Here is a 27528-nt window from a genome sequence, read left to right as displayed (position 1 = left end):
AATGCTTATCAAAGGTAAGTTTATTTAGTGCTATAATACATAAATTAAGTGTCACTTAAGGTAAACAAAGTTTCAACTTTACAGACACAGAAAACTATACATTTTAACTAAAGAAAAACATTTTCAGTTACTTAAAGCTTAATAACTTCATTAAGCTTAATAACACATATATTAGTTAAAACATTGATTAACTGTTAGCAAATGCTTATAACAGCATAAATGAATGTCAATTAATGTACCCTTATTGTAAAGTGATACAGATTAATTTCAAAGGATGCTCTCAGCAAGTGTGACGCAATTAAGAAAAAGTAGCTCAGTATCTAGCAATGATGAGGTGGCACCTTTTTTTATATTTTAATTTAAAAAATGAAAATATCATAAATGCATGAGCTTCTTTGGTTCAGGAGCTTAGACTTCACTAATTTACTGCTTCATAACAGACTTAAAGATGTCTGACAGACAGTTTACAGATTAGAAGGTCCATGTTGTTACACACTCGCAGCTGTGTGTGTTTGCTTCTTTTGACTACTTTTAATGTCACATCATCATCATCATCAACACACACTTTGATTGTAGAGCTGCAACTAACGATTATTTTCATAATCTGTCAATTCATCTGTCAGTTATTTTCTCGATCAATCGATTTATCGTTTGGTCCATAAAATATCAGAAAACCTTAAAAAATGTTGATCGGTGCTCGTCAAACCTGGAAATGATCTCAAATGTCTTGTTTTGCCCACAAACCAAAATGATTAACTTTTAATGATTTCTTTGTTATCCAGAGCAACGAAATGAAGAAAATATCCACATTTACGAAGCTTAAACAATCGGAAATCTCGTTTTAATCATGAAAAAAGCTTCAAACCGATTAATCGATTATCAAAATAGTTGATAGAGAATAGAGCTGAAACAATTAATCGATTAATAATTGCTTAATCGATTAATTGTTTCAGCTCTATTTGATTGTATAGCTGATTGGCAGGTGAAAATATACCTTTCAAAATCATGGAAAATAGAAGCAGCAATCATCATTGAAATTCCATCAATGATGAGAAAGCTGCATTGACTGAGCACTTGTTTGAAAATATTACTGATGTGCAAATTAATTGCATGCAAAAACACGTGTGTGTGCGTGTGTGGGCACCAGTGACTAGTAAAGAGTGAAAAAAAAAAGGTTAGTAGTAGCTGAGTGAGCTCAGCAAAGCTCCATGAAAGCTGCTATAATGTGTTTTCCTTGGTACAATAAAATGTGCATTTTTGTTTTTCCTTCCCATGACACAAATTAAGAGTACAAGTGGCTGTTGATGCCCGGTGGCATTTTGTTGCTGCTTCCAACTATTGGAGTAAAAGTTGCCTCTTGCACTAAGTAGAGGAATGTTGTGGTTTCCTCATCAGTCTACACTCATCTTTGTCACTTTCTCAGAGCAGTGAAATGTATAAACTGAAGTGATTTCATCCTTTATTCACTCTTTCCATACATTTATTTACATATTTATAAACCATCTTTTCAACCTCCTCAAGCACATAAATTATTGCTTTTTTTTTTTTTCTGTTTCCTTTCTGGGTTCCAGATTGAAAATGTGCATATAAAACATGACATACTGTACCCTGAAAAGGTCATCTTTAATGTTAGCTTGGGCGTCATTTTGGTCACACGTTCAGAAGAATAGGGCCACATGCATCCACAAACCACCTCTTAATGTTGTTTTTGTGATCAGACGTGTTCACGCTGATTCGAATGCATTAAGACCTGCACAATTGCTGTCTGAGTGTGATCAGATTACTGTACACTTAGACACATTTAGACATTCAGAACAGAGAAGGGATCAAATAAAAGTCAAGGATTGAGGTTAAGGTTAGGGCCAAGAAAAGTACTGAGGTTAGGGTTAGGCTTAGTGAATGTCAACCGTTGGCTCACTTTCTGATCTGAGCGCCTAAATGCACCACCCAATGTGTCTCTTTCAGATGTGGAAGGATTGTGCATCTGTAAGGTAACGCTGAGGGACAGTGTCAGAGCGGCAGTATATGGACTCTGATTCCGAGTGACTCAGTTCCGTATTTTTTGAATTACAATGTGAACAGTGCAAGTCTAATGGAATCTGACCCTTTTCCAAATGTGATTTGGGCCACTTCCGTAAGTGGTCATGAGTCTGACCAGCAGAAATCAATCTGATGAAAGATCATATGCCATATAAATAGTGCTATTCATACGTTCATGAAAAAAACAAGAACAACTGAAGCATATATGAACAAAAATAATAATTTAAAAAATAATAATAAAAATATTTCAAATCAAATCGATCACCAAATTCTACCACCATAGTAACCATATTCTCAAATATGTTTTTTTACCCTTCCATAAGCTTACCCTCATTCTCTCTCTCACTTTCTCGGTTGTCTCTTGGATTTTGACGTCTTGCTGTCGTGTGCAGTTTTTCACAGATTTAAATTCACGCATTGCTGATTATTCCTCATATTTGCTTTCCTCTCGCGTCCTCATCATGATGCTGAAGGAGCTGAGGAGGAACATGGCCCCCCCCATCACACATGTGTCTCCTCCCTTTATGACAGCTAGCTGGGTGGAGGAGCAATTAGTGTCACCTGAGTGTTTCCCTCACGATGGCTTGGTTGCATGAAAACTCATCTCAGCAAAGACCTGACACCTTAAAAAAGCTCATCAGGATCAAGCTGGCCTTCTTTATGTCCTGCCTTACTCCCCTAAGGCACAACCTGATAAAGGCTTCCCTCTGCCTCATCTCCAGTAGATTAAAGGCAGCAAACCTGTCTTGGCCCCTATTACTCTGTCAGGCTCATTATCATATGTCTTATCTGCTACGTCTTGTGCCATTTGTGCAACCACAGACCAAAGTCACATAAGGACAAAAACATGAGCATTATATTTATTTATTTTTCTTCTCCTCATGCTGTACCATTGTACATGGTGAGGCATGTACCTCACTAGGTGTAATGCTGCCTTCCACACTTCTTGATTTGCAGCACTTGCACCACTTCTTCTCAATTCTTTAGCATGGGAGCTCAAATCCTCCCATCACAGTTTAAAGTCATTTTTCTAAGAAAAAAAAAAAAAAACGCCACACACATGCCCACAGACCAGCCACATTTTCATCGACGCAGTCACACTCACAAAAGACAGATGTGTCACTCTCATTTGCAGTTCTGATTCACACCTCATTTCAAATGTTCTTTTAATTGATCCATATAATGGAAAAATAAAATTTGGCTGAAAACATTCAATGCTGGAATTTGCATTGCTGCTTAAAATTTAGAATTAGAATACTTATTTTTGCACACACACACACACATGGTGACAGTGAATTTGACCTCTGCATTTAACCCATCCTTTTTACAACACAAGCTGGGCGCAGGAGCAGTGGGCAGCACTTTTATATGTACAGGGATAAATGGGGATTAGGTGCCTTGCTCAGGAGCACGCAGCAAGGTCTTGCATTCACACAAAACCCAATCTGAGTCTGATAAAAATGAATTTATTACTTTATAACATTTGGCGGATTTACCTGAGATTATTGTAACCTTTGTGAACCCAATAAAATGGCTCTTAACACCAATGTGGTGTTTTTTTCACACCTAAATTTGAACATCATGCGCTATAAACCAAATGATTGAGAGAAAGAATGAAAAACAACAATGACACTTTGGAGCTCAGTGACAATGTTATGTTGCAGACTTTGCTTTAAACGTTTATCGGTATCAGTTATGCTATCAGCCAAAAGATGAATGTGCTGTATAATTGCACCAGAAATGATGCTGGATTTTGCATCACTGATGAAAAAGAAAGTATTAAGTAAGTATTTGTTTCTTTTGTACTTTATTGATCCCCATAGGGAAATTGCTCTCTGTATTTAACCCCTCCTCTACATCCTCGAATGGGGTTGGCTACCTTGCTCACAGTACCCAAACCCTTTACCCGAGTCGGGAAGTTACAAGCCAAGTTGCCATAGGTTACCCAAATTAGCATGTTCAAATGGGTGTTGCTTTCACAGAAAGTTTTTTTTTTTTTTTTTTTTTACCAGTGGGAATGGGAAGTATAAGTGTGGGAAATAAAGATGAAAGGATTACAGGCACTGCTGCATTCTACACTTTTTTCTCTTTTTTTAAGACAAGGTATAAAGATGTGCCTTTCGGAGAAACTTCTTAACACTTGTCTGTGCCTTTTCATCTAATGAGAGAACTGGCTGTCACTGAACACCAACACAACACATTTAATTACCTTCCTCTTGAGCCACACGCTGCCACGGTCAGTGCCATCAGCATTTTTGCTCCTTTTGTAAGAAATACTGAAATTAAAATGAGGGTGCGATGATCAATACAGCAATTCAGCCGGCACTAGAGGAGGCTGTGTGTCAAGTATTGTTGCAGCTTATTAACATGACTATTGATTGGAGTCAGAGGAGCATGGGTGCAGAAGCAGCATCAAATACCAATCGTTAACCCGAGAGCTGGGGTTAGCTTTAAACACTTTGCAAACTCTGGAACGTCTCAATCTTTAAAGGGCCAGTTCACTGATGCACCCGGTAGTGCTTCATTTGTGTTTGAACTCATTAGAGTCGAGCTCATTTATTTGTTTGACCAAGTTATTGTGGTTTGTTTGAAACAATATTCATGTGAGGATGAAACACTTGGAAGCTGTAATTTCCTCCCCTGAGACTCAAAGCATTTGCTATAAGCTTTAATTGGTGAAACAGCCACTGCATGTCTTTCACTTTATGAATAATTCGACATTTAGCAGAACTCTGACTTTGTAATCCACCAAGCATGTTTTTAAAAACCATATCAATATTCTACTTTTTCACATATACAATTATATTTCATATAAATAGAACAACAAAATAAAAACAAAGGTGTGAAAGAGAAGTCAAATATATGGCAAGAGAAATTGTAGTCATGTTAATTTGTACCTGTGGTGTCATACCCTCACTAGCCACTGTATTAGATAAACCTGATCACCTGTTTGATAATGCACATATTTATCAGCCAATCACATGGCATGAAATCAAAGCCTGTAGACATGAAGACATGGTCAAGACAACCTGCTGAAGTTCAACCGAGCATCAGAATGAGGAAGAAAGGTCATTTAAGTGTATTTAAACATGGCAAACATTGTCAGTCTGATTATTTCAGCAACTGGTGATCTAATTGGCTTTTTATGCACATTACACAATTTTCTCTTTACACAAAAGAGAAAATATCCATTGAGCAGCATTTCTCTGGGACAAAACGCCTTGAATAACCAGACTCGTTCAAGACAATCGAAGGGCAACAGCAACTGATGTTGTAAACCAAGGTATGAAGAAAACCCTCTCTGAACACATAGCACTTCAGAGGACAAGCTAATGGACTACAGCAGCAGAAGAACACATTGGGTGCCACTCCTGATTCCTCATTTGGTCTCCTATACCGTATAAAGTAGCTAGTGAATGTTCTCTGACTGACTGCAAGAGCAAGATGTAAGCATAGAAGAGCTGGATAAATAGAAAACCTGATAATATAAGAATACAAGTGGGTGAAAGAGTTTGAAGAAGGATGTTGAACAATACAAGAGAAACAGTATTGACCTCAATATTCTTCTGGTCATTTTCTTGAATGCTGCTGCTTTAAACCTGTCAAAAAAGAGACACACATCTCCAATCAGCCTTTGTGGCAGTGGGAGAAATTGACTCCATCTGGGCTCCTAACCTCTGAAATGTATCATCCACTGTCTGTCACTCAATACATTCTCTTTCAGTGAGGATGGAGGATGATGTTGCGTCCATGAAACAGAGCAGGGACAACCTGTGCAAAGCTTGGGATGGTAAAACTCTTCGAGGCCCAGGCAGGTAGTAGATCACTGAGCAGAGGAGATGGAGAAATTAGAGTGGGACAGATGGTCTGGACAGAGCTGATAACTTGCCAACCCACCAGATTTATTTGCTCAAAAAAAAAAAAAAAAAAAAAGCGTTATAGATTTTTAGCACTTTAATGCCAACAAAAACCTCTGTCTGTCCTCTACTGAAATCTCATCACCGTGGGCAGAGTAGAGGATGGAAATGGAGGGCTGAAATAAGATGTGCTTGTAATATTGCTACCTTACCAGTAAAGTATCTCATCAGAGGGGTTACTGTATATTTAAAATATGCAATTAGCATCCAAAATTGGCACTTCAAACCCAGTTCAAAATACAACTTTGCTCTTTGCTCTGCAGTATTTAGGTTGCCAGATATAGATTTTTTTTAATTATTTACAGTACATCTCACCTATTTTATCAGCAATAGGGGGTGATCAAACAATTGCGATAGATAGATAGATAGATAGATAGATAGTGCCTGTGTAACACCTGTATCAACAAAATGCACATTTTTTATTCATAATCAATAATCAGTAATGCAATACATCAAACCCAAACAAATACTAGCCTTATAACACCTGCTGTGAATTTATCACATAATTAATATACAAACAACAAATTACACAGGTGTGTTTTTTTTTTCCCAAATACATTAGTTGTTTGTTTACTACACTATTCCTCTGTCCCGAAAGTGGCTGTTACATCAGCCTCCTAATATTTGCTCAATTATCCTGCAAATAAATCCTAACGTGGCCTGCGTCACCAGATGGGACGATGCGTTATATGCTGTTAGCCGCAGTGGCAGCGGGGGTTGAACAGTCAGGCTGAGGGCACTAAATTCTCCTGATACATTTTTCATCCTCCCTCTCCATGCAAACTGCCAGACTACTAAAAACGTATGGCTAAATAAAGAAAAGTCTTATTTATAACTCCCCGGTCTGTGATATTCTTTAATGTTGGTGAAAATCTGAAGAATTTCTGATGTCTATTATGTTTGTTCATGGAAGTATAAGTGTGTACACCAACATAAATATTTATCATATTGCCTCTGCATCTGTCCTTCACAGTTTTCCCCCGCACCCAATTTCCCTCCTTTGCCCTTGCAAACTGCTGGTCTGTCTGTTATAATGATGACTCCCTTCCATAACGGCGGCTGGCTGCCAAAACAAGAACAGGCACTTCAACCATAATGTCCCCTCCCACAGCTCAGTTCTTCTCCTCTGAAGTGCGCTGGGGCACAAGTATTTTCCCCTATGGTAATGCTCAGCATGGTAAATGGTATGAAAGCCCAGCTGATCAAAGTGGATACTGTGACATATATTTCTCTCTGTGAAAACATATGCGGTATCACAGAAAAAAAAGAAATATAAAAAGAGTCCATAATCTGACCAAATAGTTTGATTCCTCCAGATTCTGTGTGCTTAAAAACCAGGGTCATCAGAAAAGTGGGAGCAGTCTATTTAATGGTGAAATCTATCTTATGATTTAGATATTTAGATTGGCTACAAATGAAATATGAAAAAAAGTGGACTCTGAGTCATAAAACAGCGCATTTATCGACAATGTTTAATTGGCTTATCTCATGAAGCATTTTATGCGAGGAAAACCACTGTAATTGGAAAGATAGTCTCCAGTATATGCTTTGTAAGCATCCAGCATCTCTTGGAGCATCTCATGTGTTTTTATTGCACCACAGTGCAGTGCAGTTGAATGATGTACTTTTAATAACTTCCCTTTATATCGTATGTACTCCTATTGTCAACAACTGACTGAGATGCGATAAAATAAAATAATAAAAACAGCATTGCTTTTTAACCTTGAAATTGAAGGATTATAAAAAAGCACGTTCCTTCAGGTCCAAAATAAGTAACAGAAATATTTGAAATATGCACTCTAGATGCACAAACACCTTTAAATGACTACTTTTAGGAAGCAAAAGTAAAAAATGACTTCCCTTTTATCTTTTTTAATAAAGTCCTTCCTGATTTAATCTCTGTTTGTGATGTCTACTTTTTCTTGTTCCAGGTCACGTCATGTTAAGCTATTCTCTAATGTTTGTCTGTTCCCTTTGTTTCTCCACGTCGGTCTCACTCACTGGCTCCACCTCTGAATTCACTGATGTGATTGTAAGTGCTGAAAAGGCTAAAAAAAGGCTTTTCGTCAAAAATGTGTGAGTTAAAACTCAAACATTAAAAACATCATTCAAGTCCAGCAGAGGGCGCTGTGAGTGTAGCCCTCTTGGCTCATCAGAAAAATTAGGTAGTGATATATTGTCCTCATGAGGTGAAAATGCTGACACCAAAGCATCTGAAAAGCCGTGTGTGGAAGTATGTCTACGCCATAGTTTTAAGTAACAAACAAATCTGCTGACTAAGCTGTTAGCTTAGCTGTAAGGTCGAACCCGGATCCCAACTAATGACCTTCTTGCTGTGAGGCAACAGTGCTATCCACCATGTGGCCCTTAAATTCAATCCAATTCAATTAGATTTGGGTAGCACCAATTCATAACATGCATTATCTCAAGGCACTTTCCACGGTGAAGACCTTATAATTAAATCCTTTCACGCAACAAATGTTGCATTAAGTTTTTCCAGTTTGTTCGATTGCACAGGTGAGTGATGACAGAGTTACACATTGTTAATAGAATTTAAAGGTACAGTTTGTAGGATTTAGAAAAAGTCATTGATGAAGTTGCATGTTGCAGCTGAATATATGTATATATATATATATATATATATATATATACATATATATACTGTATATATGTATGTATGTACTGTATGTGTGTGTGATGTAAAGCTTGTTCTGAATAATATTTTCTGCACACACATGCTGTTACAGTCTACTTTGTGATCTCCAGCATCCCCATTAAAGCCCTGAGACCTGGATAGAACTTCACGTGCACCTGATGAGAAGGTACGACAAATACTTGACCTCAATTGTATCTTTCTATTGTCAGCTGGTTTTATGTCTTTGCCAAGAAGATACACTGTGGCTCCTCATTCTCTTGCACTGTGCCAAGAAGTTGTCTTTATAGTTTGCCATCAGATCATTAGAAGTTTAGCAGTAGGAGGGAGAGAGACAGCGAGTCCCATCTGTTCACATTGTAGTGCTGAAACACACATGGCTCCCTCCTGCTCCTTTATCAAGCCTGGTAGATGTTTGAGGATAAAAAAGCCTATACAGTATGTCCTCCATTTATGGTCTTGTAGTTTCTAAAGTCTTAAAAAGAAACTTCATGCAGAAGCTGTGGAAGTTAAGAGCTTACACTCAAAAGTGGCAACGTTTAAATGTGTGTGTGTGCATGTGTGTACGCATACAAGTGGCGGTAAGTATGTCTGTGCTCATAAGTGGTTCAAGATTTACTTAAGTTACCCAGCGGAAGCTTTCAGACAAAAAGACACTCTCAAACATATACTCTGCCAAGACTTATCTTAGCCCTGCAGAGGCTGCAAGACAAAGCTCACACATTGTAGAGTCTCCGGTGGTAAATGAGGCATTTGAAGAATTGCAAATGCCAGAGCACACACACAGTTAATTTTTGTAACCTTTTGTGAACAAGCAAACATTCAACCTGGAGAAAAAACCTCGTCACTGGTGCCCCTCCACCTCCTCAACTCAACTCAACTCAGCAATGTGCTGCCTGTCTGTCTCCAGAAACTCACACAAGAACAGCAAAGACTGTATCAGCTAAGACTAACTCCCATTTCTCATTTGTACCTATACATATTCCCCTATCCATTTTGCCCTTAGAGGAGGGAGTGGTTAAAATCTAGCCACCTAGAAATAGGACACTCACAAGAACATCATATTTCATCACAAAGTGGAAACCTGTAGTGATGATATCGTCCATAAGATTTGGCCGGCACAATATTTACGTTTTGCAAAGTTCACTTGGCTCCTACTGGGCGATACTAGCTGTCAATCACACTGGTGTCCACTCATATGTAGCGTGCATTATCATATATCTTCTTTTAATGGGAAATGAATTTGGGGGTCATAGGAGTCGCTGGTGACAATCTAAATATCTTCTATGTGCAGTTTATTTTTAAAAGTGTCTTAAAAATACCAGAGAGCACAATTAATTGTTAAAGGTTCAAGGTTATAATGACAGATTTAGAGAATCTTTCACCTATTTATTTTTGTTTAATGCCTAACAACTTTAATGTTTTGGCACAGTCCCACATTCTTTTATACATGAATGCAGCTGATTTTAATCGACATACCATTGTAACTGGTAACTGGTCAAATTAATGGAGCAATAAGCAGTTTTAAGTTTGTGTCATCCTAATGGGTTGATGTTAAAGAGTTGAACGAACATTATACATTGCAATTAAAATATTTGCTTGGTCTGAGACACAAATCCTATGTGCACTGTGTGTAGTGTTGACCCATATAGGCTACGTGTTTATCTGTAGTGATAGTGTTTAATATATGTGTGCTGGCCAAAAAAAGCCAAATAGACAACAAAACAAATACTATATATATATATATATATGTGTATATATATATGTGTGTATATACATATATATGTATATATATATATATATATATATATATGTATATATATATATATATATATATATATATATATATATATATATATATTAAGAAAAATGGTATTCATAGTTTTATTAAAAGGGACAATACCAGCTTTAAGAGCACTCACCTGAACCTCGATGCCATATCCCAGATAAACAGTCACTAAGTAGTTGCACTCAATTCCAGAGTCGAGTTGCTGCAAGATTTCAATGTTTCCCTCTGGGTCAGTGAAATTCAGACTGCATGGCTCTGTAGTAGACAGTGATAAAAACAGAAAAAAACAGTCATTCCCTTTGTTTCTCAAATTACTGAACTTCCTGAAGACTCACCTGTGTCTCTGTTGTCCCTGTAACCTTCTAACTATGTCAACACATTTCCCCTGCCAACACTGCTCATCTGAGCCTTCAGCCCTCGGTGGGCAGTGGAAAGGACGGGAAGGACGCATCATGGAGAAATCAGATTGTTTTTGACACATGAGCAACTTTGTTATCCCCGATGGAGAGTCAAATGGCTGTGTGCAGCATGTGAAATGAACAGCAGTGATGCTGGTGACCTGGGTGTTTAATTTTTCTTGTCCTCTGGAAAGAATGTGTTAAATATTAAGGGAAACAACTTTGAATTTACACTGGGGAAAAAAAAGGAATTGTATTGCTGCTATCATTTATTTTGAAGGGCCACACATGGTAAGGTTGCTTCAAAACCCACTCATTCAACCTGTCCTCGAACTGAAAAGTAACTATGGGTCGTTTTGGCCAACCTTTGAATTCGACGCATTGGGTACATTTTTAGCACACCAGTATTTTTCAACTAAACTACGCACAAGTGTTCCAGGATAAGAAAAAAAATAGCTGCCAGCTAATTGGACTAAAGCAATGTTTTGCCAGGAATTTGGGTTAAGTTACTTTTGCTTTTTGTTTACACCATTTTTATTTATTTATTTTTTTTGCTATTTGATTTGGCCACACTGGAAATCTCTTTGTTAAATTTGTTAAAAAAATAGCAACAATATTGGGAAAATTTGTCAACATAAAATTCAAAAAGAACTTCAAGTCAAAAAATAAGGAAAAGAGCAGACAGGAACAAGTCATTATAAGGCAGATGGGAATTGGACATAGCAGATTGAATAAACATTCAAGTGGATTATGCAATTTGTGTTAGGAGTGAGAGTGAGTGTGTGTGTGTGTGTGAGAGCGAGAGCGAGAGAGAAACGTATTATTAGCAAATGCAATACATATGAGAGTGAAAGGAGGATAATGTATAGAGGAATGCAGTGGCGAGGAGTGGCCAACAAACACTATCAAATGTGGAGACACAAAGGAGAAAATGTACATTTGAATATCTGACTAAACAGATGGACAGTAAACCTGGACCGTTGCAGTAATACAACACAAAAGATGCCAACTGCCATTAAACCCCAGTGGCCTTGGGTCAGGCTTTGTTCAGTTAACATTTTACTTGTTACCTTGAGTATAATTAAACCATGTTGACCTCTTTAAGAGGTCTATTTTTTAGTTTTAGTTTTATTTTAATTTCAATTTTGGCATTTTGGGGTCACTTAGAAAAGTGTTCATTCAAAAATAAATTCCCACGTACTCCTGTGCTCCTCCGCTGTCCTTTACATAAATCTTTCATAATCAGTGAAAACATGAGTGTGGATGACTACCTGAAGTTTGTGTAATGGTGATGGTGGTAGTTGTGGTCACAGTTGTGGACGTTCTACTGCTACCATCTTCTCGGGTTTGCTTGGGCAGTGGATGATCGGGGCTGGTTTTGTGTTTCAGTGGTGTTTCCTTAGCATCCCCTTTTCCCGTCCTCATAGTAAAGGGTGTGAGGGTGGTGCCGATAGAGAGCGCTCGCCCACTTTGAGCCCAAGTTCTCTGTGAGGATTGGTTGTGTTCACTGCCTGAACCTCTGTTATTTGGAGCCACTGGAGTGGTGAGAGAGTGTGTTGTTGGCTCTGCCATGTCTGCCTCCATGGTCCTCTCCTTAGTGGACTTTGTTTGTGGGAGAGACATAGGCGGTTTAGGTGGCGTGGGAGAAAATGTGGTGAGCGAAGATGTGGCAGCCACAGTAGCAGTTGTGGCAATCTCTGAGAAGGCTGGTGCATCTTCATGAGGAACCAGCTGAGTGGCAGGGTCTTCTGCTTCCAAGGCAGACATGGAGCCGGGCATGGTGGGGTATGCAGCCACAGAGTCGTCCCTCCTAAAAAAATGCTGGTCCCCCTGGAAGTCCCTCGTAAGGAGGTGCTCGTGAAGCAGCAGCCCCTGGAGAACAGGCCGATGGTTGGGGATGTTCACTGGTGAGGCAGTGGTGACCAGGTGGACTTCACTCTCCGTGTCCTGTGTTGGTGAGTGTGTGAAAAACTCTGAATCCAGAGCTCTCTTACTGATACCATTGTTTTCATCCAGCCCTAGAAGAAACAAAGTGGAGATAATGTAGTTATGATGAGTATATTTCAATTCAGTATACTACAAACTGAAGATACGGTACACAGCAGCAGGCAGTTTCAGCACTGCCAGCCTATAATCTAATGGAGCTAATGACGGACATTCAATGAGGAAGACCTTTGCTTACCCAAATGTGATACCCCATCAAGTTTTGTGTAATAATTCTATATCTCTAAAACCGCTTATGGTTGTAAATTAAACAATGGAGACTTAGAGGCACATTTATTAACAATGTCCTAATCACAAAATGTACAGACATGAATTTAACTCATGTTGGTAGGTTTTGAGGTTAAAAAAAGAAGAAAGAAAAGGAGTTGACATCCACAACCCTTTTAACACCCAGAAGTCAGTACAACATGCGGCTAAGTCTTTTTTTTTGTCCAAGTTGAACCACCTTAAAATGTGTTACAGTACTTTGGTCATGGTAATAATGATCCATTATATCTTTATCTCCTCTCACATATGTGCACTGTTGTCCTTTCCTGTCCTTTGCACGATCAGCTGCTGTTCATTGACTGGTCTTGTCTGGTCACTGGCATAGCAACACACCATCTCTGATAACCCATAATCTTGCGGCTATCTTTATAAATATAAATGTTCTCTTACTGTTTTGGTCTGTTCGTACTGCTGTAACATGTCACAACACCAGTCTCCACAGTACCATTACACCCATCATTCTTCATCCATCATTAACCATCATCACCATTAGTGGGTAGTGGTGGGAGTTACCTAATTGCTGCTCAGGCCAGATGCCTTTGTTGTCAAAATTTCCCCCACTGAGTCCAAGCACCAAAGATTTCGTTACAATCTAATAAATATATATTTTTTATTTACTTTTCTCCTCCAATTGAACTTTATATATGCATAATACAATCTATCTATAAATGCAAGAAATGTCGGTCTGTGAGCACCTTACTACTGGCACAAGTGTCTGCAGGGCTGACTTTGACATTGTCTGGATAAGAAATGCAAGATATATTGATTGAAATGTAATGCAAGACATGTCACTAAACAAGTCATTTCGCAGACAGCATTTCAACGTGGGTCCCATAAGGGTTATATTTGTGCTGACAATAAGGGTCCCAAGCAGGTTTCCCATGTTTGCCCACAGGGGCATCCCATGTGTATCTTTTCCAGGCTACCAGGGTGAAAGTGGGCAAATTATGCAGGCCCATATGGTTTCATTTGCATGGACTCCATATGGACAAACTTACTTGGGACCCATATTGTCATCTCAAATAAAACCCTTATGGGGACCACCTCCTCTCACACAATAATACACAAAAACATGCACAGATTGAAAGGGTACTACACTTGCTTCAAGCAATCATTTGTACTATCTAATCTTCAATAATAGTAAAACACTATTGAGTTGACATACACTATAACAGTGGTTCCCAAACTTTTCACAGTCCCGTACCCCTTCAGACATTTGACCTCCAACCATAATATAATAATATAATAGTTTATACCCCCTATTCCTGCACACTTGAAAATGTACACATGTAGACATGGACAAGAGGAACTGCTTAAGTTCAAAGCAAGTACCGGGATACTGGATTTATTGTAAAATTTGGTGCCAAAAGGGCTGGTCTGAGTATTTCAGGTATACAGAGAATGGTCCGAAAATGCCTTGTTAGTGACTGAGGCCAGAGGAAATGACCAAACTGGTTTGAGATGATAGAAAGGCAACAGTTACTCAAATAACCATGACAAACAAGGTATGCAGAAGACCATCTCTGAACATGCAAGAACATCAGAGGGTGCTGTCCAATGTAAAGATACCCCTCTTTATACTGTATGTACTATATACTGTATGTATATATCTTGACATGCTTTGCTGAACAGTTCATTGAACTGTCATGAAAAGACTGTTAAGTCTCTGGAAATCGCTGCCAACAGCGGTCAGTGGCATCTTTCAAACAGCAGGTTTATTATCAAAGACAAATTCCACAATAACACCCCACAGGCAGTGAAGTCTCACAGCTGAAACACACTGAGAAATAGACTAGTTACTTGTGGGATGCACATTTTTTCTTTCCATGGGCTACTGTTTTAATTCTTTGTGTTGTTTTAGTCACCAAGACACCCACCTCGTTCAAACACAAGGCAGGAAATGATACAATTCCCAAAGGAAAAGTTCTTCACCAGTGAATCCCACAAGAAAGTCTGATCAATTGTCATGAAAATTTATATTGGCAGATTAAATTACACTCGTAAAAAAAAAAGACAAAATGTGATTGTCCAGCAGTTTGCATCACATAAATATGGTCCGTATTTATATAGTGTTTTTTCTATGACCCCTCAAAGCTGCTTTACACTACATTCTTTTGCCATTCACCCATTCATTCACACATTCATACAGTGCATTTTCTATCACACATCTTTCATACCAATTCATATGCTGCTGGCACAGCTGTCAGGGGCACTGTGGCACAGTGTTTTGCCCAGGGACACATAGAAATTTAGCAGAGCTGGGAATCAGGCCCACAACCTTCCAGTTGAGAGACAACTGGCTCGACCACTGAGCTACCGTCGCCCTAATATAAAAAAAAATAAAAAATCACAAGTCACAGAAGACATTTTCGGGGACATGGAAATATAAAAGTCCCACATAGCATTTTTTCAGATAAAGCCAAAAGAAAATATGATTTCTGCAATGAATTTCTGACTCTTGTGGTTTGATGTTGACACTGTTGATCAATTAAACATCAATTAAACATCTAGAAAAAGTCTCTAAGCCAAATCAGTCTAATTTCAACCTAATCTCAAATTCCCATGTATTTTACAGCCCCAGAAGGACAGGAAGGACAATAAAATCACTTGCTCTGTGAGTCCATGACTACCATTCTAACCCATTATCTGCTACATTCACCATACATATAGTTGTTTGGGGGGAAATCTGATAAATTAATCTTAAAAATTTAATTTTAAATGAGAAAAGATGGCTTTACAGTGACTTTAAAGGGATAGTTCTGCTGAAATTACCAAATCTTGTCCAGTGTTGGAGTTCATTCTATCTAATAGTTGATGGAAATCACCATCATCTTAGGCTGGTGAGATTGATTCCAAGTGACACAGCTGACTTTGATTCCTTATGTTTGATCTAACTTTCAGCACTTAACGGTTCCCCATTAATCCATGGATCATGCCTTCTTTCTATCTTTAATCTTAATTGGAAAATTAAAAAAGAAAAACAGGGTTGGATGTGGAAATTTGATTTGATAATAATAATGATAATAATAATAATAATAATAATAATAATAATAATAATAATAATAATAATAATAACAATAATAATAGTTATCATAATAATGAAACCATTTTTTCCATTTTCTGATTTTACATTTTTAATTGAGTATGGAAAGAAAAAAATGATACACAGATTCACACTCTTCCAACAAATCCCTCCTCATCTTCGTGCAGCTGGACAGTGTATGGCTAATTAATCACTTCAAGGGAGAAAAATTAACCTAAAATCATTTTATGTGCTTCCAAGTATGACTTAAATAATTGCAAAATAAATAGTGAAAGGGTTGAGTTCACATAATCCTCTTATGTGTCTGCGTGCATACAGTATGTCGACATAAAACAATGCCATCTTGCTTTGACACCTTAATTAGCTTGCATTCTGGGTGACAGTCTGCCTTAATGAGGCAGAGAGGCTGCCAGCACACTTTTCATGCTCGCAGATGAAAGGATGTTGTTGACACAGGCAGCAAATGAGTGAGATATTATCACGGTGAGTGTTTCTATTAGCTACAGCGCTCCAAGTAGATGAAGGAGCCTCAGCTGGAGATCAAACCAGCTGTAAGGTTAATTTAAAATGGTCTTTGGAGGCGGGTAATTCAGTGTTTGTGTACAAGTCAAGTCAAATGTGGTCGCGTATCAAAGCTGCCACCACTCTCAAATGCTTTTCAAGGCAAAATTGGTTTTGACACTTCATTGAATTTTTCATAAAATCCTTAAAAAGTGAAAATCACCTGTGTCAGAATGACACCATTCTGCATGACGGTTCATGGGCATGCAACACAATTCAGCTTTTTTGTACCTCTACATAACATTTTAAAGGTGCCCATCAAAATCATTTTAATGGGTCACTGACTTTGACGGGGAGAATGGAGGCTCTTTCATTCCCACTCTGCACCTGAACCTCTGTCCTTGAATCATGTTGGTTTGGTAAGCAGGTGGGAACAGTGTGACAAGTGCAAAACAGTCAGAGACTCAAAATGCAAAAAAATAAATCCCAAAAAAACAAGTAGTAATGACTATCTGCGTCCTCGCTCTGACGTTTAAAGGGAGTTTGTTGCAGAAGTGATAGCAAAGTTTATTAAAAGGCCACCAAAATGAAGTTGTCCCTTATCTACATGTATGGATTTTAAGCACATGTGGCTAACATATGTACTTTATTGTACTGAACAAACTATAACACATTAGTCTCATCATGTTTATCCAATCATTTGTTTGGTACAAAGTAATCAAATTCCATGAGTTTGCAAAATGGTAATGCAAAAAAGTCATTGTCATTCTTCTTTTGGTCAGTGGTAACGAGTCATCTTTGTGGGTTTGATTCCCAACTCCTCTTGTCTATACATGCCAATGTGTCCTTGGGCAAGGCAACCCCACATGGCTCCTGTTGGCTGTGCCAGCAGCATGGAAATGGCTGTGAAAGATGTGTGTTGGAAAATGTGCTGTATGAATGTGTGTGTGAATGCGTGAATGGCAAAATGCTGCAGTGTAGAGCAGCTTCGAGAGGTGATCGAGAGTAGAAAAGCACTGTATAAATACAGCTTATTCACCATTTAAACTGCTATTTCTAAGTAAAGTTAATGATTAACTAATCATTAACTTCATTAAAACCTCTCCACACTTTCCCGCGTTCCCTGTCCACAGAGAGTTGCATCCACCTCCTCATGCATACTTGCCTGGAGTTTAATTTATACGTAAATGAATAGTAGCCTTAATAAATGCAGAACAGTATGAATCAATCTTCGGTTAATGTTTGGTGCATAGTAATCAAATGACATTATTAGGTGATGATAACCTAATGTTAATAAATACCAAATGATAAGTTAATCACTAGGTAATTGTGGAGGTGTGTGTGGTTTTGACAGTCAGCTGTAGGAGAGAGAGACGGGGCAGAGCTGCAGGAGGAGCAGCACCTGGTGAGTTGATCAGCTCGGCTGAGGTGAGTTGATTAATCAATCTCTCTTGGTCTTGGCAGAAGTAACTGGAGCAGGAGGAGAGCTGCACATGGAGAGTGCAGCTGTATTAGAAGAAGTTTGTTTTTTGTGCTTTATGCTAACAATCAAATATGTTTAAATGTACACCAGCCTGTGAGGGATATCTGCAAGGAAACCTCTCTGTGGCAATATTTGTGTGCATACCTCATTGTAAAGTATTACCAAAAAGGAATCATCAAAAAGGTTGTTGTGTTGTGTTGTGGTTTGCTTCTATGAAACCATGTCAGGCAGAACTTACAACGTGATGCTTTAACAACAATGACTAAATGTGATGTTAAAGCATTATTTGGACTGAACTGATGACAAGTGTTTGAGGAAATGTTCAGTGTAGCAGGAAGCTCGTACATTATAGCATGAAGCTGGTGTCTGAATAAATGCGAACATCAACTGTGACACAGAAGAAGCCGCTTGGCTCATAAAAAGAGATATTGTAGTATTTTGCTGATGCGGAGCACTTTTTTTTATTTTCCAGACATCCAGCATGCTAATAAAAGTTTGATCAGCCTCTTCGTGAGGAAGAGTAAACCGTTTTTGCTACAAAGCGTCTCACAGGCTGACAGAGTTGACACATGGTTTTACATTTTACTTGAGGCCGCGACAGCGTCTGCATTTATCTCTCATGGCGACAGAAGCAATTCAAAGACCTTTTGATGTTCCAAGATGGAGGAGAATCATTTCCTTGTAACCTTATTCTGTCACAACAAGAGCAGCCAAAGCTGCGCTATCAAGGCAAGCGAAACATATTTGACATATCTCACTACCGGGACGAATAAAGAGTGTAAACAGAGATCTTCATAATGATTAAAGGATATGTGGTTGCCCACAAAGACGGGTCTTAAATACACACACACAGGAATTAACCGCTTTTTACTGAATATTTTTCGAGTGAAAGTGGGCAGTGAGAATGGAGAACTGGTTTAAACCCGAGTTTCTCATCCTGAGATCAATACAAGATCAATGTGTACAGGTTGGAGACTTCACTGTGGTGATTACAGATGAGCATGTCCTGCTGACATACACAGTTCTCTTCTCGTGTCTCAGCCTTTTCATTGAAGCCTTGCTCTTAGAATAGAGATTAAAAAAACTGAACTTTGAATGCCATTTATCAAATGTACATATGTAATATGAATCAATAAATACAAAAAAGGGAAATAAGACAACAATTAAAGACAATCTACTTTCTTGAGTGGCAACCATTGGCTGCATATATAAGTTAATATCCTTTATGTAACTGATCACTTGAAATAAGGACACGGTAGAGAACATCTCCGCTGGGTTAATGCATAGCCTTCATTAAACACACTATACAAAATGCATTGTGTCCTCTTGCCAGAGGCGGCAACAGAATTTGTCAAACGCTCCCAAATCTAATTGGCTGATCGCTCATTAGGAATTTCAATGAATTATGAGTGGTAACTGAGTCACATTTGTTGTGTTCCAAACCGGTTTTACACTGGATGTGTAGTGCAGCAGTGTCTTCCAACCGAGTGTGTATCTCCTACTCACTTGTCACAGATCTGTTGAGGATAATCTGCCAGGGGTTGCATTTGAAAATCATAACACACCTTTAAATACTCCTCAACTTAAAAACCAGGACTCTTTCAGTTTGACATTGCACCTACAGTATTTCACAAAAAAGATAGTCAGGAAAAAAAGTAAATGGAGTCAGAACTGAACAGCTAGGGTGTTTTTACTTTTGGAACAGGAACAGGACATGCTGTGTTTGTGACATATGGGACAGATAGATTATGCTGTATATATATGTACACTGTAACAAATTTCCTGTAGAATTTACAGTAAAGAACAGGCAAAAAAGTTGCCAATAAAGTGCTGTAAAAGTGTTGTTAATTACTGTAAACATTAATTACAACATATTACTGGATACGTTTTACAGGTTTTTGCCGTATATAAAACACAACAATGTATTGTTTTATATGATAAACAACCATTTATTGTATTTTAATTTACAATATTATCTTGTATCCCATTCAAATTACATGAGTTACCTGCCAACTATTTTTGCCACTAAATAGCTGTTACTTGTTCATAATTCATTATTTTATTGTAGAATGTTTTTACAGCTAATATAGGTTTGCTTGTCATGTTTTGCAAATTAAGCACTGTCATTTTTTTGTAATTGTAATTATTTTCAGCTATTAACAATAATAATAAAACAAGAGTCAGTGCTGCAACAATACAAAACATTTATTAACACTCAATACCCGATGTGTATATTTTCAAACTCACACAGACATGAACAAACTCACATAAACATACACCAGACTGCACAATACTTGCAGCCACACAGTGTAACTTTAAATTTACTACTGTAATTTGCAGCAACAAAGTCAAATGTGTAAAAAATAACCACATCTTGGAACCATTGTTTTTTTGTTTTTTTTATACAAAACAGTGTGCCATTATTGTTTCTTTTGCAAACGGGCTCAAAGCCATTCAAAGTCCATTAACCTTTTTAGAAGTGCAGAGACATGAAGGTTGACATTGCTGTTCCACTTCTCTTGCACCTTCCCACTTCTTGGACTGATCCACTTTGTGGCCTTTGTGCCAGACGTTGGGTTGATCCCCAGGAAGCATCTGAAGTCACAAAATCAGGAAAAAGACACTTAATGAAATACATTGTTTACAAAAGACAAAACCCATAGATCTCCCCTGCGTTCCCCGACCACCGCTTTAGCTTAAGTCATCAAAAGCTGCGCAGGCTAGGCTAGTGACGAGTTTAAGACGAGACCCAGACTCTATCAGCGGTAGTGATTGGGTCTCGTCTTTCACTTGTCACCCAACGGTGCGTAGCATTACAGCCTCTGAACCAACCCATAGACAACGCAGCGGCTACCGGAAAAAAAAAAATCGAAATAGCAGAACAGATTGACTGCATTTTCGCGGTGACATGACACACAAATATTTAAGACCCATGGAAAATTGATTTACGACTTTTTAAGGACCTGCGGCCACCCTGAGTTCATGGACGATTCGTGAACGATAGGAAGTTTCTGACTACCTTCACCAGATAAATGATGATAGTGGTCGATATTACTGTGAAAAAAAAATGTTTTGTGCACATAACACACTGCTCCAAAGCCTACTGCACTGAAACATCTGATGTATTCTTGGTCTGAAAGTAGTTACAGAAGTGAACCAGACGAAGCAGTCAGAGAATGGCTCATTCGTGATTCGCAAGTCCTTTTAATGAACTGAACGAGGAGAACTAGTTCGCGACAAAGAATCGTAATAATAATTCCCATAATACTAAATTGTACCACACAAATCTTCATAATACAATCCAGCAGTTACAACACTCTAGTGTATCTTGCTGTTCTGTGGTTTTTGCTGGTTAACATCTTCAAAAAACAGTGCAGTTTTGAGTCCCACACCCCGTATATTCCAACTAAGGCGAATAAAATGATGCCAAATGCTGTTAGTCACACAAATAAATAAGGAAACATTATTCTTACCAAAATGTTGTTTTTGCAGCTTTCTCTCCTTTCTCTCAGCTTTCTCTCCTCACCAGGTTGATTCGATCCTGTCGGCGACACACGTAACTTTCTCACACCGAGTTTAGACAACATACAGTAGCACCTAACTACCTTAGCTAGCGGCATGTTAGCCTAACATTTTAGCCTTCCATTAAACGGCAGAGCCTGGGATTACACTCGTTTGAAAAATATTCTTGAGCTAACTTTATTTTTAGTTGTGCAAACCAGGTTGACACACGATTAAATCATATTTCATGTTATTACTTGAATCACATTTTGAAGAGAAACTAGCAAGGTTGGTTTCCAGCCATGATATGCCAGGTGAAAGGCATAGCCTCAAAAAAGGTTACTAAAGTCATATTGTTAAAAACTAAAATAATTACTGTTTAATTCGGGTAAAATGTAACATAACCATGCATACAATCTTGCCTAGTTTCTCTTTAATAGTTTAGACTAATAACATAATACTTACTCTTTATTGAGTGGATGAATGCTGGGTTCGCTCTCCTCCTCCCGCCATCAAATGCCTATCCTCTTGCAAACTGCCAATATTAGCCTAACAGTGTTTAACTGTAAATGTATCATTTACAGTCAGAACCAAGTGAAAACATAACCATGCTGTAATTTTAAAATGTGTTACAGCTTTAAATTACTGTAATTATTTTTTACCCATAATACATTGCAATTTACAGTTACACCTTGTAAAAGGATAGGACAACAAGCTTCTGTAATTTTTTACTGTAGAAATTACAGAAATTTGTTACAGTGTATGTATATATATATATATATATATATATATATATATATATATATATATATATGCTAAAACTGTTAAGAATGATAATTGTCACTTTATATGTGCTAATATGCACAAAAAGCCACATGGCTCTTGTGCAAGAAGTAAGAAAGGTCTCATTAGTGAACATGAGTTCCTAAATAAAAAGGGGAATGTGTCACAGCTGAAATGTGCACACGCATCCAGTATCAAAAAGACCTGAGAGATTATGTTCACCCATGTCTTTGTCAATAATTGAGGTGTTAACTGTATACATTCTGAAAATGTACTCATTCAATTGAATTTTGGATTATCTTTAAACTTCAGGGTAGGGACACCAGTACATAAAATACCAAAGCCAGAGGACTAAAAACAGGTAAGAGTTTGACTGAAAACACAAAGAAACATCCATGAAAAGTTGCAGAAGTGAATTCTGCTGCTCAAAAATATGTCATTCAGGAGTTTTAAATGCTTCTAGTCCCCACCCACCCCTGCACTGCTGCTGTATAAACACAAATGCTCCCTCAGTCGGGTCTGATGGTATTGCTTGACAGAGCCTGTTTCCAGATGAAGGATGCAGCACCTATAATGCAACACTGTTTCTGCTGAAGAGAACCAAACTAAGGTACCTACATTTTACTTACCTGCATTAAAATGACAGTGATGTTTGTATTTGATCAAAATGTTGTTTTCAGTTGAGGTTGTAAAGGTGATTTCAATCAAGTCAGTGTTGAGGACAATTATATAAAACACTCATTCATGTCATCTGTGTTTCTGTCACAATGCTTTTTTAGATGTGATAGAATCTGAATCCAGAAAATTCTGCGGCCACATTTTGACTGAGCCTGCATCTTGGTGTCATTGTCGTCGGGTGCAGGACTTGAGCTGGTGGAGTATCAGTGGAGTAACATTTGGGTGGATTGAACCTTTAAAACATTCAGTTCTTAGACAAGGTAGTATTTTTGAGAGAGAGAGACTGACTCTTGCAGCTGGTTGCACATGAACAAGTCATATGAAAGTGAAAACAACACACACGGTTAGACAACTACTATATTGTGTATACTACATAAAATGTTTGTTGGAAATTGTGGACAGGAAAGGACCTCATGGACCTTAATGAACCTCAGCAAGACGCAATCAGACAAGGTCCAAAAAAAGTACAAAACTTAAACTGCAATTGTGTAAAAACTGTAAGAGGTATCAAAACTTCAATTTAGGTGTAAAAAGGTTTTTTTAAAGTTTCAACCATGTCTCCATGTTAAAATATGACGACACTTTGAATCTCCATAATGGGCTGGGTTGAAATTGTTTATTGGACCATTTTCCATTCATTTGTATGTGGAAATTTGAAATTTGAAATTTGAAATGTTTGGTATTTATGTCGCCATGGTTTTCCTCGAAACTGTGGGACTTAGTTTTGCGGCAAACTTTTGTGGAATATACAAATTGCTAATATGATGATTTCAGTGGCGCAGTGGGACTAAGGAGCTCATTTGGAGTTTTATTTGTAGGATACCTCTTCTTTTTTTAAAGGAAATCCCAATGTATCTAACCTCAGTGTACAGTATATAACAGTACAGAAAAGTATAAAAACAGTTATTTTACTAACATCTCAGCTCTGTAAGTATTTTATATTGTTCTACTTATACATTCAGTTATTCTTTTTGCTCTGATCTTATTATATCTATATCCTCCTTTTTTAACATATCAAGTGTTTCATCTCTTCATAAGTTTCCATTACAAGGTGTTGTTCACTTGGTGACACACGTCTTCTCCACTTCTGCATCAGTAAATCTGTGACTGAGCTGACGGTCTACTTTAAAGAGACGGGATTGTGCACTTACCAGGATAAACCTGTTACATCTGGTTTGACCAAACCACGTCTCCTCATCCAGGTTTGATGTTTGTGCAACGGACTAAGCCAGGATAAACTTAGTAGCATAGGTTAAGGCCCACTTTCTCACATATCCTGCATATCTTAATTGTACTTGCAACAGACCCCAGGTTAGTTAGGAATTTAAAAAAGCATGTTTTTCCACATACTGTCAAGAGTGAAACGTCCAAAATGAACATAATATTCCTTATTGTAAGAATGTTGTGAATGCAGTTTAGTTGTGTGGGAACGTAATGTTCAATGTTCAGGAAAATCAGGGTTGGCAGTAAAAGTTTAGTAAAAAGACAATATTAAAAGATGTGGTGAAAATGAGTACATGATTTTAAGATTTCTATTCATAATCTGCAAAGAAAGAATACTGAACACCCTGCCAGATTAAGAAATGTTAAAAAAAAAAAAAAAAAAAAAAAAAAAACATGTGCTTTAACCAAAGCTTTAAAAAGCAGGGCAAAATAAGTAAATGAAAGCATTTGCACAAGGCTTCATAAATCATGAAGGATGTTTGAACACCTGCCGCTCATCTCTACTGACCCTTTCATAATAAATGGTGTTCAGTCACTGATTGTGTGGACATTCTTGTGGAGTTAAAAGCTCACAGTTCACTCTGATTTTCGTTCTTTCCTTTTTTTTTCCACGGATCCGCTAAAATCTCTCAGTGCAGAGAGGCGACAGACAAGGCAATCACAGGGGAATCCTCGTCAGGATGGCTACAGACAGCCTCCTCTCTTCACTTGCATATCAATGCAGTCATCAGTGAACACTCAGTGCATGGATGGAGCACTAATAAGATGGGACAAGCCACACTTGAGGCAGGCTGCTGATTGACATCAATCTCCTTATATCCAGGGGCTTTATTTCCTTATTATTACAGAGAGCCACTAGACAAGCGAATCAATAACATGCTTCCTCTGGGCTCAGATACGAAGCCTTCAGATCACTCTACACGACTCCTTCCGGGAACCTCGCTGTGCTCATGAATTCACTTCAGCACCTAAGGTGAAAATTTCCTGTTAGTGACATTTGCAGTGTTTCTTTATTCAGCGCAGGCAAATTCTACGCTTGTTTGCATGAAGAAATGAGGAACGGCGGCTGGGAAAAAAATGGAAGTGACATATGATAAATGATTCCATTATCCAACTTAATGAATTGATAATTTAATTCGGTTTCGGGGTGTGACAGGTGCATGAAAGTGGAAATCAATCTCATAAAAGAAAAAGTAGCAGGAAGCAAATGAAGGGAATTAAAATCAGTGAGCAGCGGCTTTCGATAAACAAACAAAAACACAGTGCGTCCTCATTTTTTCATTCACACAGCAGAATATGGTAAGAATTGCAAACTACTGGCTGCACAGTTTCTCCAAAATACTTGGACGAGAAGAGGGGTTTTCAGCTGCAACATGCAACCTCACCAGTACATATTGGTGTGATATTTTAACATCTTTTTTATTTTCAGTCAGTACCATTAGTACTACTGTTGGGAAATTTTTGCAAATGAGGTATTGGAGAACAGCGAGTTAAAGTGAAGGAAATGATTTGAATATTCTAGGCCAGGGGTGTCAAACTCAAATGACCTGTTGGCCAATGAGCATCTAGTCTGGTCAAGTGGGGGCCGACATAGAGGAAAAAAAGTGGAAAAAACTATTTAGTAGCCGGTGGTCAATATAAGATATTCATTATGATATTAGACAGAATTGCAAAGTAAAATTGCTTATTTTGATATAAAATAATTCACAATAAAAACATATTTATGATGCACAAAAAGAGAGAATTCAATTGAATATTTAGCAAATAATGATGAGGATAATTGTGATTAAAACAGCTTAAATATATGTTATTTCATGTTGAGTGTAATACATTAAATAAAGCAATGATTACAACCGAATGTCTTATTACTATTATAAAAAATATTGCCGGGAAATACATTTAGTCTTATATTCTGTCTCTATTCCATCACCAGTGGTTGGCGGGCCGCATGTAATTGATTCGAGGGTCACATGTGGCCCCCGGGCCACCAGTTTGACACATGTGTTCTAGGCCAATGGGAAGGCATGTACACAGCCTGACACTACCTCCAATTCTGAAGATCAGTCCTCCAGATGTATCTGTACAAGGACGTTTTACATATTTCATTAGAAGCAGGAAAACACTCTCTCTGGAATTATCTGCACTCAGCTTGTTCATTATCTATGTTTTGGTCTACACCAGGCTCTGATTGGCGTCTGACTGGCAAGTAATGAACACAAGAGCTTTCTGTCTATCTCAGTCTATACAATAACATGTTATCCTAACGAGTGGACTTTCAACTAGCATGTGCATATTCTTAATAATGCTAAAGACTGACTGAGGCTTAATCATTTTCTCCAGAGGAGAGGCCTTTTTTTCCACTGGGAACGTCTATGCACACCACTAAGTGCATTCACGAGACGCCAATGTCAAAGCTGTAGGTTTCCACTCATGAAAATGACAACATATTAAGGTGAGAGCACAGATGAGCACTCGTATCCTCCATCTGCCCTTTGACTTCATCGAGCGGAACCAAAACTTTTTTTTCCCCTTTCATTTAATGCGGTCGGCCCGTGTTCCGCTTCATCGAGCCTCGTCCTTCAGATGGGCTTTAAACAAACTGTCTCTTAATGGTGCTGGGGAAACGCATTGGACCTGACCTTTAAGCTGAAGCACTACAAAAACAGAGTTACCCAGCAGTGCCTCTATTTGCATGAAATCTACTATAAAGCACTTAAGCTGCAGAGCCAGGTTACCAGGTCAACTGTAGACAAATTGGAATTATGTGGTTTTTGAAAGTAGCTTAATTGGCAATAAAATTGTGTTAGCTGAATCAATTTGCTTCCACCATTGTTTCAACTTCCTGTATACATTTGTTGATTAATCCGTTAAGTGTTTATTTTTGTCTTTCGACAAAGAATACAGCGATGAGTCTTGGTGAAGCATTCAAATTACATCATTTCTGTAATCATGGCCAAATCTGTCTCATATAGAGGCTGGGATCCTTGTTGTATTTCAATTTACCATTGTGCTGCATCCAGAAAAAAAAGGAAGAAAAAAAATACTGGGAGGAATGTCTCTCTTCACACTCCATTTCCTTCCATTAGAGTAATTTATCTTTTCATTTTCTTCTCATTTACTCCATGGTGGAGTCAATTAGAGAGCTGCGGGTGAAACGAGACCTACAACTTGAAATCTGCAGCGGATTGCGACGTAGTGAGAAATCCACGTTCTTTCACAGTAGCTGTGAAGTAGAAAGATAAACATT

The 27528-nt window shown here is 38.1% G+C and overlaps 1 protein-coding gene across 2 annotated transcripts in view; it reads right to left on the bottom strand.

Moving 5' to 3' along the window:
• The window catches only part of sez6a (seizure related 6 homolog a), a 132894-nt gene that overhangs the window by 47170 nt on the left and 58196 nt on the right, over nucleotides 1-27528 (bottom strand). For both annotated transcript variants that reach the window (XM_058627978.1, XM_058627979.1), the window contains exons 2-3: nucleotides 12069-12815; nucleotides 10533-10654 (exon numbers count right to left, since the gene is read on the bottom strand). In XM_058627978.1, the coding sequence (XP_058483961.1) occupies nucleotides 10533-10654; nucleotides 12069-12815 (869 nt within the window). The remainder of the gene's footprint in view (nucleotides 1-10532; nucleotides 10655-12068; nucleotides 12816-27528) is intronic.

The sequence above is a fragment of the Solea solea genome, chromosome 4, assembly GCF_958295425.1.
Source record: "Solea solea chromosome 4, fSolSol10.1, whole genome shotgun sequence".
NCBI classification, from domain to species: Eukaryota; Metazoa; Chordata; class Actinopteri; order Pleuronectiformes; family Soleidae; genus Solea; species Solea solea.
This window is presented reverse-complemented; position numbering and strand designations above follow the sequence as displayed.